Here is a 13,672-nt window from a genome sequence, read left to right as displayed (position 1 = left end):
TCACCGTACAGTTAGTCTGGTTATCACCGTACAGTTAGTCTGGTTAGCTATCACCGTACAGTTAGTCTGGTTATCACCAGACCAAGCTCAATCTTTTAAGACTGAACATTGAGCTGCAGCGCGACATCAAATCAGCGGAGTTTGCCCAGTCTAATGTCTAGTTGGATGAATTGTTTTGGGGACAGAATCCATGTAAAGACTTCAGAAACTTAAGAAGGGCTTGTCTAATCAACGTTTAAATATGTTATATATTATATACTGTATGTGTGTTACATGTCTGACAGGTTACAGTAAGTTCAGCACCATGGATAGCTTCTAACAGACTTTACAGGTCTCCGTCCAGAGCAACGGGACTTGGTGGTCCATTTCTTTAACTGTCTATGGCCACTCCCCAGCGGATCAGACCCACTGGGACACCCTGACCTCAAATGTTGTGGGTGGGGCTTAATTCAGCTGGCATCCAGGCTGTTGTTTCCCACTGTTTTATTTAGCCACCAAGCAGTAGTAATTTAATTCTTAATTTGCCAGTTTAACTTAATTCAGTAAAATTCAAAATTAAGGTAAATCCAACTCCAGTGTGGCATAGACTCCAGATCTGTCACGTGTGAAAGGTGAGATTCAATTCAGTTTAATTCAATTCAAAATACCTTATTAGTCCTTTTAAGGGGAGATATGATGCAAGTTTGCAAACACAAACAACGAATTCACTTCTCTTTTTATAGTGTAGAAAACTGCTGCTGTAATAAGGGAATTCCCCCATTGTGGGATGAATGGATGAATGAAGTCTGATCTAATCTCATTCATAAAAAAAAACTATAATGTAAGAAAGCCGTTGGAACACACAGCTGTTAATTGGCAGATCATCACCAAAAACATTTCATTGATGATTTCCGAACTCTTGAACCCCCCCCCCCAAACACACACACACACACCTCATGTCCTCCTAATTGTACCCCCTAGAAAGGAAATAAACCTGTAAGACATTTGCCCCTTGTTTCCTGTCCCTGAACGCATCCCCAGCTGTCCCCCAGGACTACATTGCCCTGTCGTCTCGAGACTTGTCCAGTTTCCAAACCGGTCTCTGAGTTTGCATTGACGTCAACCGAGCAGTCTGGATGTATAAAACCCTCCGTCCTCCCAGGGACCGCTCAGACTCGGCTCCGACCTGAGATCCTCCGCCGATCCCAAAGTTCAGCTGCAGCTTCTGGAGAGAACAGAGTGAGTACCGCAGCTTTCACTTACTGGGTTTAATTTCAGTGTAAAGTTTTGGTGAATTTGCCGTTTTTAGTGAAAGTGAGAATATGGCGAAAAAACAGCAGCAGATCATCTTCAGATGTTATTCTCTTGTAGACTACTTATGTGCATTATACTACACTCAGCTCATGTAATGTAGATGACACCTTTTGTCCTTTTTTACGTCGGAAAATGTTCTTATTTGCTTTATTTTTCGTAAAGGAAATGGCTGTGTGATTGACATACAATTGAAATGCTGTAAGATAAGATAATAAGGCTAATGTAACGTTTACCAGATTTAGTGACGGACTATATAACCTTTCATTCAAATACATTCAATTGTTCTTTCTTTCTCCGAGGCTTTCTATCTGTTACATTAATCCGGATACTTTTATTTACGGTCATTTAGGCCTGTGCATGATTCAGACTATACATTTATCACAAATAGTTGTCTGAAAAGCTGCCAAACGATATTTGTTGTTTATTGTGAGTTTGATTGGCAGCTTCAGGTTCCTGGTGATTATGTGATGTACTGTCATCTTTATGAATCCCTCTGACTGCAGGACATGAAGCCAGTCCCCCTGCTCCTTCTCCTCTCCTCGGTCCTCCTCTCGTCACACCTCCGCCCCGCTGCGGGTAGACCGCGCACCCTCCCCGGCTGGCTGGACGGCAGCGGCCGCCTCCGGACGCAGCAACTGGACCATGTGCTCCTCAGAGCGGCCGCCGCCGGGGACGGCACCGCGGCAGATCTACTGGGCGACAGCATCCTGAAGTTTCTCCAAAAGAGAAACCTGAACCCTCTGCGCCTGCTCCCCCCGGAAGAGGAGAGCGAGGAGGATGAGGCGGTGAGGACGGCGGCCCAGCTGCTGTGGAAACGGAACGAAGAGCCGCCGCTGTCCATCGACCTCACCTTCCACCTGCTGAGGAATATGATCCAGATGGCCAAGATAGAAAGCCAGAGGGAGCAGGCTCAGCTCAACCGCAAGGTTCTCGACGAGGTCGGGAAGTAGAGCTCTATTTTTACGTTTTGAATTGCCTCGTTAAAGCAGCCAAGGCGCTGTCTAAGTATTTAAGACCTCTGACATTAGTAGTTGTTTGTTCTCATTTTTACGCACAGCTGGTGCCAATTTACGCAACACAGCACCCGCGAGTAAAATGTAAACTTCTTAAGTTAAAGAAATATAGAATCGGACTTCTCAGACCCCCTGACCTCTTCACCTCCTCACACACACACACACACACACACACACACACACACACACACACACCTCTTCGCACTGCACTTTTGGAAGGAAACCTCTTATGTATCATTTCATGACTTGACATTTGGAATTGAGCAGCGTTGTCATTTGACATTTATTTTTATGATGAAATGTTTTGATGAAAATGAAACTACAGTAATTCTCAGTCTTCTCAGTAATTTGGATGACTTCAGTGTTAATGTGTGGACTGCTGTAATGAGAATCATGATATCCCCGCTGCAGCTAAATAAGTCTGATGAAAGGTGCATGATGGGTGTTTGGCTTGTAACCACCAGACGCAACTGAACTGGTGCTGTGTAGATATGAGAAATTTCTTCATTTAATATCCTAAGATGAGTGAATCTCTAGATGTTATAATTTATTATGAGTGTGGTTCAAACTTCTCCATATTTCTAACACAATGTAGTGGTAAATTAAAACAATGGTAACCTCTGGCCTTAAGCTTAAGATCACAATATGGTGAATAAACACCAAAATCAAAGGTTTTTCTTTGTGTAACTTACTTCAGGATGATCCTTCAAATGGACAATAATCTTATGATTTAAATTAGACTAAAAAGAAAAGCGATTTGATTTGTTCTTTACACTACGTTCACTTGATTAGTTCATGTAAACTATAATATTAAATAGCTAATTAAAGCACCAAGCTTTTATGCTGTAAAAAATAAAACCGTATGAAGGTTTTTTTGTACTATACTGTACATATCTGACTAAATAAAGGTGCTATTCAGCCTACTGAAGAGATGACTCAATCGTAATAAGCTCATAAGGAATGTTTAAAACAAAGAATAGATCTACACAAGACCTATATAGACCTTTTAAATCTTAAAAAAAAACAGACCATGGATATCAAACTCTCCTTTGTGTTTTTGTTCTTTTAAGCCCACTCGGATTGTTTGAAGTTAATGTAATGGCGTCTTGAAGAATGGACCTGAGGTGGAAGGAAAGATAAAACACACTTAACGTTGATTTGTTTTCCATCTCCAACCGTCAGCCCTCCGCTTCCTTTCATCCTCTTTTCCCTTCAGATGAGAGGGCGCCCTGCGTCACCTGTACTGTATCACCTGTACTGTATCACCTGTAGCATGCTAACCTGCTTGCAACAACAACAAAAGATGACAAAACAAAGCTTTATTTTACCATAAACATTTATTTCCGACACTGATTCCATTGTTTTAGCAAAAGAAAAAAAGGTTTTTGCCATTTATATTTTGTAATAAAAAAGTTTGAAGTAAAACATCTGATGATTCTGTTATTGTGCTGATTATAAATGTGTATAAATCGGTTGTTGTAAAAATGCAACTTTTTGTGAGTGATGTATGGTTTAAGTGTCATCCAGCGTCTTATCCGTTTGTAAGAGGATTTACAGATGTTTGTCCAGCCGGGTCAAAGGACCGTAACCTTGGTTATCGCTCTGTTGCTCTTCTGTCCATCTAACAGATTTAAATAACAATTTGCACTGTTTATTGATCTCCAGTGGGGAAATGACAACGTTAGTACTCACTACACACACGCGCACACACACACACATACATACAGGTCTGAAATACACACACATGCTCAGGACCTAATCATGCACAAATGGAGGCATGTCAGAGTGCGTGGGCTGCCAGCTGGACCAGCCCTCAGAGGGGGGGGGGGGGTACGGTGCCTTGCTCAGGAGGTAAAGTGGCATCTCTCCAGCTACCAATCCACACTCAATGCAATGGTCTGTGCGGGGATTTGAACAACTGACTGAATTTGCGTGTCAAAGCAACATCCCAACACCTAATGGTCAGAGTTCATTCCTTTTCAGCTTAGAGATTCATGTCCCCCGGGGGATGATCCCTGATGATTATGAACACTGAACTTTCTTTTCAGCGTTGACATCCCTCGTGCTTAAAATGTTGGTTTGTGACAAAATGGTCAAAAACCAATGGCTTTATTTCTATGAAATTTAACTTGATGCTTCAACCATCAGCCAAAAATATTCCCAGTGTGGGCAATTAAAGTTCCTCAACTGATAAACTTTTCATTTTAGACAGACTCTGCGAGCTTCCCTTCTGCGCTCTCTCTCAGGGTAATTTCCATTAATTTTGTCCTACCGAGATTAACCTTTTTGATTTACAAGTGTTTTGAGCATGTTCTGCCTTTTCTATATATCCGTCTGTTCAGAGACAGACAGGATATGAGGGTAGAGGGAGAAGATGACCCCAGTCAGACTCAAACTGTTGACTCTGCCTTGGTCATCTTCTTAAACTCCGACGCCCCCTGAACGCCCCATGACCTTTTGATTTTAATGACCTTTTCTGCACTTTCCTCCAACGCCATGCACAGGACAAACCATATATTTACATTAAGGTATTATTGCCAGTTTAAGACAAATGCATTTGCTTCTTTTCTTTATCATAAGACCTTAAAGCTAGGACTGGGCTGATGTAATGTGGCATTGAATTTGATAATTCCTTCATTTTACTTTAGCTATTCAGTGTGTGATACAGAATAGAAATCAAATAAAACGGAACTGCTTAATTACACAACTTGCTGAACAGTAGAACATTTACTTAAAAACTATTAACTGGGATGAATTAGAGTATAGGCTATAATCTGTTATCACTTTCAACTGTTGGGTGAATGTTATCATTGCAACACAATCTTTTTTTTAAAGATCCATTGTTGTTAAAGGCTCAGACATGATGGAAGTTACTGTCCAAGTTGTTGAAAGAGATGAAATCGAGGGAGAAGAAACAAACACAGAAGTTAAAATGGCCTCTGAGTTCTTTGTTTCTCTGACTCAGTCCAAACTGTGGGTGTGTTGGTGATTCTTCGGCCTCATCACCATCTGTTTGTATCATCTTCCTCGTGCTTTACAAATGCCACATCACTCTGGAGATGCAAAGCAATAACAAACATGTTTGTCACCACACCGGTGCTTTAAACTCCGTTAAACTGCATAACTCAGAACGCTTGAACGCACCCAAAGATTTAACCTGATGAACTGACCCGTTTCAAAGGGATTATATCTGTTATATGGATTTCTTTCAACCAAATTGCCCAATAATAACATGGATGATTCCATGTAACATTCTTCATGTAAAATTAATGATTACTTTCATTGAATTTTTTGGGTGTTTTATTGAATCTTATACCATTTGAATTCTTTTTTTTTTTTGGTTTCCAAAGAGTATCCGGACTAAATTTTGACACCACTACTCTACTGAGATCCACTCAACATCCTCTGATCTTAACTATCAGTCCAAATAACTCATAATTTCTCCTTTTAACTAAAAACTAATGCATAATATAAATGAGGTTTGTTGACCATGAATTCCAAGAATAAGTGTAAATTATGTGTGGTTGTTAAACCAACTCAGATTTTTAAAATAAAATGCCAAAAGCTGGAAAAAGTGACATATAAATCAGAAAAAATGACAAAGACATCATATTTTTGCTGACATTTAGCAGGTTGACATGTTAGCATGCTGATATTTAGCAGGTTGGCATGTTAGCATGCTGATATTTAGCAGGTTAGCATGCTGATATTTAGCAGGTTGGCATGTTAGCATGCTGATATTTAGCAGGTTGGCATGTTAGCATGTTGATATTTAGCAGGTTAGCATGTTAGCAGGCTGACATTTGGTGAATAGAGTTGCTCTAAACAGAGTACAGACGGGGCTCATGTCGTTAATGTTGCAGGGATCTGGTCCAAAACCAAAGTACTGGAGACATATTAATGTAATGATAAATGTCAGGTCTGGGGATCACCAAAGACCAACGGTGTTACAATTCACACTACATGGGAACATGAATCCTTATTGCAATCCATGTAATGTTAGAGAAGTTTCCCCCTAGTCTACTCCATGAATGTGAACCTCATGGTGGCGCTAGAGGGAAAGCCACGAGATCATTGACGTTGTCGGGCTGCGTCATGGGGCCCGATGAATGTTTGGATCAAACTGAATGGCAATCCTTCCGATAACTGTTGAGATATTTCTGCCTACAGGCAGGAGTCTTTTTATTTTTTGGGACTATTTTCAGCAGCGGATTAATCCACATTTGGTCCTCTAGTGAGTGTTTATTGCAGTACTGCTCATACGTGTGTTTTTGGGACAATAGAGATTTATGAATGGAATAAGATCTATACGGCTTTGGATACCCACACAATACTTTTTAGTGGCAACAATTAATTGTTGGTTTAGGTTTTTTCATGTTGACAACATGATAAAACACAATACTGCACTAAGTGCAATCTGTACAACTGGGTTATTTACATTTTAGCATACTATTTAAGCAGTTACACATTTTGTTTTCCCATCATTTATATATTCAAATATATGTTATTATACTTTATTCCTATCATTACTATTTCATGTATATTGCATGCATGTATATCGTATCCTAGTATTTCATTTATATTCACATACTATGCTATGTGACTGATGAATGTTAGCTGCTGTAACACCATGATTTCCCATTTTTTGGATCAATATCTATCTATCTATCTATCTATCTATCTATCTATCTATCTATCTATCTATCTATCTATCTATCTAAATACAGAGTAACAACCAACCCTAACGAAACATTAAGCACAGAGGTTGCTGATCAGAAAACGTTCATGTGGGTCATCTTTGGAAATGTATTTACATATTTTCTGAAGAAGCCTTTAGAAAGTACTGTGACAGAAAAGCTAAATAAGGACTCTAAATCTGAATGAAAAAGACCAACGTGGACAAAGTCTTTTCCCTCCCACAGCACAGATTGCAGTGCTAAATCCACTGTATACATTTCCTGTGAGCTATACATAGAGAGATTGTTTTTTTACAAAACAAAAGGCAACAATGTGGGAGGCCTAAATCTGGCTTAAAGTCAGTCTTCTGGGCCGCTGCAGGAGGAACCACAGACGGGTAACACATAGGAAAGGTATGGTTTCAATCCATCGTTGAGGTGTTTGTTTTCAGATGTTGTCTTCATCTCATCATGTGGCTGAGGTCACTCTTGTGGATTTTCCCCAGAGGATTATGGTAAACCTGTATTTCTGACCCTGTTTTAAATTTCCTCAGGACTGCGGCAAGGACCTCGAGTGAAGAACAAAAGACGAACACCGTGAGATCAGTGGCATCTTCCCACGTCCGAACAATCAGCAGTAACTCTGCAGCTGCTCGGCCTAATTCACACCAGCGCAGCATGGAGGAGGATGCTGGTGGTGTTGCCGCCTTTGACTGAGTCAGCATGAATGCGCCGATGCTGCCGCCTTCCTGAGTGGATGAGGGGAATCCTTCTCTCTCTGCAGATCTCCTTTTACGTAAGTGGTCTCGTTAGAGACAATCTCACACATCCCCTCTGCATGAGACACAGTGAGCTGCCGCTGACTTCAGATTGTGCACATTACAATTCATCAGCAGAACAACAAGAACATTTATAAACAGGCTCTGACACATTGGAACCACTTCCGTTTAAGAGCTGTCACATTTTTTTTGCATTTTTGAAACTTGTTTGTGTGCAGGACTCTTGCTTTACATCATATGAGGCATTGTATGAGGTTAAAGACATGAAGGGAACATTTAGGGTGCCATGTATTTATTAGAGCTCTAACAATAGATCTGGGGACACAAACAGTTATAATTATATTAAATACATCTACATGTAAAAATTGGGTTAACTTCACTTCAATGATCAATGATCCAATATCATCAATGAGTGAAAATTTAGCCTACATATCATCTTTAAGGTGCGCCTTTATTTTGAAATTCATATGGGCATCATCTCATATTGATCACAGGCACCTGAATTGAAATAAATCAATGTATTATTTTTATTATTATTACTACTACCAAGGGGCCCTTTAAATAAGGTTTCAAGTTTCCTGGAGAATCCACTACAGAAAAATACAGACACGTTTGATTTTTATTTAGTTGTAAAACTTCTGTCTCTGTTGTCTCTGGTGGTCTTTGGTGCATAATGTGAAGGGTCTCCATGACAACTGAGCCAGCTCTACCTGCTGATGAAGACGATGCAAAAGAAATCTCCAAGAGAGGATAGTAAGTGGACTTTTAGATTGTAAGGCTTTATTGGTCCTAATTGTAGATTTCCCCACCAAAACAGTGACTTATCTATAATTCAGGACTAAATCAACAAAAAGAAAATCCTTATTAGTCCCACAAACTAAATATTATGAATTAAACTCTGCAGTCCAATGTGTGTTGGTTACATGTGTAAAACATAAAAACATTTGGCAAGAACAGAGACGGGTATACAGGTTTGTCCTCTCCAGGTGATGACTGGAAGCCGAGGAACTAATGTGACACTTTGTGAACCAAAACCAAACACACCCCAAAGGCCCGGCCATGTGAACCCCGATCAATTCATCAACACAGGTCAACAGGGAGGTTAAAGACAGGATCAAACACCTTGTAGTCCCTTCTGTTGGGTGCCATATGAGAATATTAACTCATTATACTCGACTGTTTAACCTATAAAAATGCACGTGAGTCATTGAAAACAAAAGCTGCCTCTGTTTCCGTCTTAAAATCTGGAGCAGAAGTCAAGTTCTGACTCGTTTCCATCTTCTTCAGGATCTTCTCCATTATCTCCCACACCTACACACACACCTACACACACACACACACACACACACACACACACACACACACACACACACACACACACACACACACGCGCACACGCACGCACAAACTTGTGTTTTATTTGAGATGACACTGCATTGACTCACCCTTACCTTAACCTATGCATACCTAGACTAAAACCCAGTCTTAATCCTAAAAACTAAAGGTTTCCCTTGTAGGGGAGGACGAATATACAGACACAAATAGTAGCAAAATAAATTCCTAAATGTTTATTTTGGAATTTTTTGCCACTAGTGGAGTCCTTTTAATTATAATACTTTAAGTAAATGTTCTTCATTATACTTCCATAATTCTACCTGGGTAACATTGTTACTGCAGGAGTTTATACTACTACTACTACTACTATACTAAGTAACGTATGTGGTTCCACGGCTCGTACCGGGGCAGAAGTCCATGTTCCTCAGCATGTCAGCGAGGTCGTCGGTGTCGATGAAGAAGTGGCTCATGTTCTCGTAACCGGGCTCTGGACGCTCCTGGTTCGAGGCCCTGGCTGTCGCTGCTATCCTGATTCAAAATAAGACTCTGAGTTACTGGGCTGAGTTGAGGTACCATTGATAAAGTGAAGGATGTGTGGCTCTCATGTGAAGGGCTCATCACATGAGTGGAAATTGATCTAAAAAAAAAAAAAGCATGTCTCCTTCACAAATAATCCAAGGCACTTCTGGCAAAAAAAATAAAAAGGCTTTATTTTGTACATAAATAGTTAGACTATTAATGTAATAGATTCATTTTAAAGTGGCTATATGTAACCTTTTTAGTGTTCTAGTGGCTGCTTTGGACTAAAGCAGTAGCGTTTTTACCACACCTACTGTTGTCGAGGTCTTTTCTTTACAGCGCTGTATATAACTATTGTACATGAGTTCTGAGGTCATGTAGTCGTGATGAATGTTTGGCTTAAGTTACAGATGCATCGTTGCATTTCAAGTGTAGCATGCGGTAACGTAGCCTACTTTGGATGTTTTGTGAGCTTAACTGAGTATCCCTGTCACTGTGTTACAGGCCAGATTATTAAGAGATAGTGGTAATAATAACTTAGATTAACATTTTAATGAATCCCACGGACGCTTTACACAGGTTACGTTACAGCGGGACAAGAGAAAAAAATAGGAAGTCAACACAAACGCGGAGTAAAAGGAAAACCTCTGTGCTAAAAGGACGGGGTTGTAATGTAATGCCGGTTACTGACCTACAACCACATAATGCATTGTAAAGCTATTTTATCAATGAAATAGACATATTACACACCTGAGTGCCAACTCAATATTGGTTTTAAATCATTTACAGTCCCGTAATTGTCTCCATTTGTTAAAAGCCCGACGAGTGTGACTCAGCTTATTGTTGACTTTGACTTTCCTTTTTCCTTTTATCCTTTAGTTGCTTTTTGTTTAATTTCTTTCTTTCCTGTGATGGTCCTGCCCCAGGATCAGCCAAAACTGCAACAGCTAACTTCTATGATAACATTAAAATACAAGCAGGCCTAAATAAAGACATATCCTGTGTTAAAAAGAAATCTATGGCCCATCAGAACGTATCACTGTTGCGCCGTCTTCACAAATCATTCTGTGACTTTACAGGAAAAATCAACCTTAATAAAATGACATAAATATAGCGTACTTTTCCCTGTGAGTCTGTTTTGCTGTTACAGGTCATTTAAGACCACTGTTTTAAAGATGGCCGCGCTTTAGAGACATTCAAAAGTTACATAAAGGCTCTTTAAGATAAAGCCTTCCAATCTGCAGCCTGTGTAGTATTGATACAAGTAATGATCAATATTAAAGCAGGCAAACATGCATTTCAAAGGTTATTGATGTGGATTTAAATGAACAACATTGGCTCAATCCATCAGCAAACCAAACACACACACACACACACACACACACACACACACACACACACACACACTCCCTCCGTAAACTCAATCTCATCCCCTTGTGGCCGGGTATCTCTTGGTTAATCCATAAAATATACAACATAGTATATGACAACATAGCGCCGTGTCCAATCAGTGGTGGAAAGCAACAAAGTACATTGAGTACTGTATTTTAGTACAACTTTGAGGAACTTTACTATTGAGTATTTCCATTTCGGGCCAGGTTTCTTTTAATGAGCCCATTGTCTACATGCAGAGTCCGAGCTTCACCACAAACAACACTCCACTTACCTCTCCAGGATGACTTTAGCGTTCTGTGGTAGAGGAGAAGACAGAAAGGATGAAAGAGTCTAAGTGAGTCACATTGTGTTTCAGTTGTCTGTGCCCACCATATCAGTCAGAAGTATTTCTCAGACATGTCACCGCATTTAATTAAAATCAGGATAATAAGAAATACAGCCAGCTGCTGGAATGGCCTCCTGGTGTTTACCTCCTGCTGCCGCGGACTATCTCTCCTTTAACACCTGCTCTGGCAGAGGATGTGTCTGCTGAGCATAAAACAGAGACCCCTGAGGCTCCTACTCACACACACACACACACACACACACATAACTAACACACACTTTCCTCACTGGAGACGCAGTGAAGCAGATGTGTTGCATCAGCATAAGTAGGCCCAATTTAACAACAACTTGAGGGAGTTTTGACTGTTTAGCGATCTTTTTCAGTTTTCAATCAACCCTCAAATTACATCAAATTACATCATATGTATATATTTATATATACATATATTACATACATACATATATTAGGGCTAAAACTTATGATTGTTAGGTTGAGTTACAAAATTAAACAGATGTTTCAGTTTAACCTCCCAATTTCAAAGGAGGTCTGCTGTTGTAAACATGAGATTTAGAAGTCAGTGGAGTGTGTGTGTGTGTGTGTGTGTGCGTGTGTGTGTGTTTGTGTGTGTGTGCGCGCGCGCACATGTTTCCTTCATTAAAGCTTGTCTGTGCATGTGATCAATTGATTGATCGATTCCGTACACAGGAGGGACTGAGCTGCTCTTCATTATCTCTGCAGCTGTGTGAATTAATCACGTGTGTGTGGCGTGTGTGACGATACGGTCTGAGTATTGAGGTTTGCAGGACCAGAGACCCTCAGAGTCCTCAGGGGGGGTTTGTGGAAGCAGAGCGCCCAACATGGAGGCCTCCAGCTGGGCTTACTGCCCGTGTTTCCCTCCTCACCGTGCAGCTGTGCACTTAAAGCCCTTACCACCAGCAGCAGATTAAATTGGGGAGAAGAATTTCTATATAGCGCTGGTTCCCACACTGAGGGTCGGGACCCCTGAAACTTTCCTCCAATATATGCATTTCATTTTTGGTTTCTAATCTTGTGAATTAAAGAATAATTCTATGACTTTAGGCTTCTAAAAATCATTGAAAAGTTTGGGAAATTATCGTGAATAAACAAAAGAAAAATATGTATTCTCATTAAATAATTAGTCTGTGATCAAGAAAAATCAACATTTAACTAAAGTTTTGTTAAGTTAGTTCTTTACCATCTGCCCACATCTTACATAATACTATTTTTTATTTCTGCTTTTTTCCAATCCCATTCTGTCCTGCACATCATGTCCTGATATGTGCTATAATCAAAACTTTATAATCTAAAAAAAAAGAGAAAACCACACCATTTTCTTTCCATTTCTTGATAATTTTGATTAGACACCACAAATATATAATAATAAAAATAATAATATTTAGTAATAATCGTTAATTTATTAATTCAGCTATTAAATTAGCTGGATTTATTTTTTGAATCTATTTTAAGGGTGTTGTTCTGTAAGTGCACATAATGGTCCAAATGCTGTTTAATTTTTCACACTGACATTTTTTTTTGGGGGTGGGGGGGGCATTTTTTCTGTATTTTATTTGGCCTTAAATATTCACATTGAAATGGGAATTAAGAGTCTAAAAACGTTTGTGTTGATTTAGGATTATTTTCCAATTTTCAGACCACTTAGGTCAGTAAAACCTCAAAAGTTCCCAATAGAAAACAAGGACGCAGACTCTCCAATCCTCTACCTCAGCCTGCCGGAGCCAGCTGGTTCCCAGCGGGACCCACCTGTATGAACACAGCCATGTGTGGCTCTCCCATCGACTGGATGGCCGACTCCACCAGCGTCACCGCGGCCTCCAGGTGATCGCTGTGCTGACGGATGAGACCTTGAACACGATTGAGTTTGTCGTCCTGTTCTTTGGTGATCACCCCCACCAGCTCCTGCTTCCGCTCGTCCAAGATGGCCAGCAGGCTGTCGAAACGGAGGGCCAGCTGTTCTCTCTGCCGCTGACCCTTCTCCTGAGGGGAGAAAAGAAACTGTTGTTGTCTGTTTGGGCTGCTTCCATACTCATCTCAATGCAAGGGCACTGTGCATCTGTTTTATATGAGAAATATAAATATTACATCAGGGCTTTGTATTGGCTGAAACCTACACAATACTGTGTCTTGATATTAGAAAATAACAAATGTAATTGTGTGTGTGTGTATGTGTATGTGTATGTGTCTGTGTCTGTGTGTGTGTGTGTGTGTGTGTGTGTGTGCGTGTGTGTGTCTGTGTCTGTGTGTCTGTGTGTGTGTGTGTGTGTGTGTGTCTGTATCTGTGTCTTTGTGTGTGTGTGT

General features: G+C 40.3%; 2 protein-coding genes and 1 long non-coding RNA gene across 4 annotated transcripts in view; 1 reads left to right on the top strand and 2 right to left on the bottom strand.

Annotated features, from left to right (window-relative positions):
* Positions 1 to 7,913, bottom strand: part of LOC117961515 — a 16,248-nt gene extending 8,335 nt beyond the window's left edge. Inside the window, exon 1 of the long non-coding RNA XR_004660420.1 lies at positions 7,901 to 7,913. This is a non-coding gene — a long non-coding RNA (uncharacterized LOC117961515). The remainder of the gene's footprint in view (positions 1 to 7,900) is intronic.
* On the top strand, positions 1,016 to 2,446 carry uts1 (urotensin 1). Its single transcript, XM_034900252.1, has 2 exons — positions 1,016 to 1,218; positions 1,797 to 2,446. The coding sequence occupies exon 2, from the start codon at positions 1,800 to 1,802 to the stop codon at positions 2,241 to 2,243; it is 444 nt and encodes a 147-aa protein (XP_034756143.1). The 5' UTR covers positions 1,016 to 1,218; positions 1,797 to 1,799; the 3' UTR covers positions 2,244 to 2,446.
* A 633-nt stretch (positions 7,914 to 8,546) lies between the features above and the next one.
* trim54 (tripartite motif containing 54) overlaps positions 8,547 to 13,672 on the bottom strand; it is an 11,609-nt gene continuing 6,483 nt past the window's right edge. Inside the window, exons 5-8 of one of the 2 annotated variants that reach the window (XM_034900245.1) lie at positions 13,118 to 13,351; positions 11,282 to 11,304; positions 9,500 to 9,624; positions 8,547 to 9,072 (exon numbers count right to left, since the gene is read on the bottom strand). In XM_034900245.1, the coding sequence (XP_034756136.1) occupies positions 8,999 to 9,072; positions 9,500 to 9,624; positions 11,282 to 11,304; positions 13,118 to 13,351 (456 nt within the window). In that variant the 3' untranslated portion in view covers positions 8,547 to 8,998. The remainder of the gene's footprint in view (positions 9,073 to 9,499; positions 9,625 to 11,281; positions 11,305 to 13,117; positions 13,352 to 13,672) is intronic. The other variant, XM_034900246.1, reaches the window with a different exon arrangement.

The sequence above is a fragment of the Etheostoma cragini genome, chromosome 18 (assembly GCF_013103735.1).
Source record: "Etheostoma cragini isolate CJK2018 chromosome 18, CSU_Ecrag_1.0, whole genome shotgun sequence".
In the NCBI taxonomy this organism is placed as follows: Eukaryota; Metazoa; Chordata; class Actinopteri; order Perciformes; family Percidae; genus Etheostoma; species Etheostoma cragini.
Note: the sequence above shows the minus strand (reverse complement) of the source record. Positions and strands in the feature narration are given on the sequence as shown.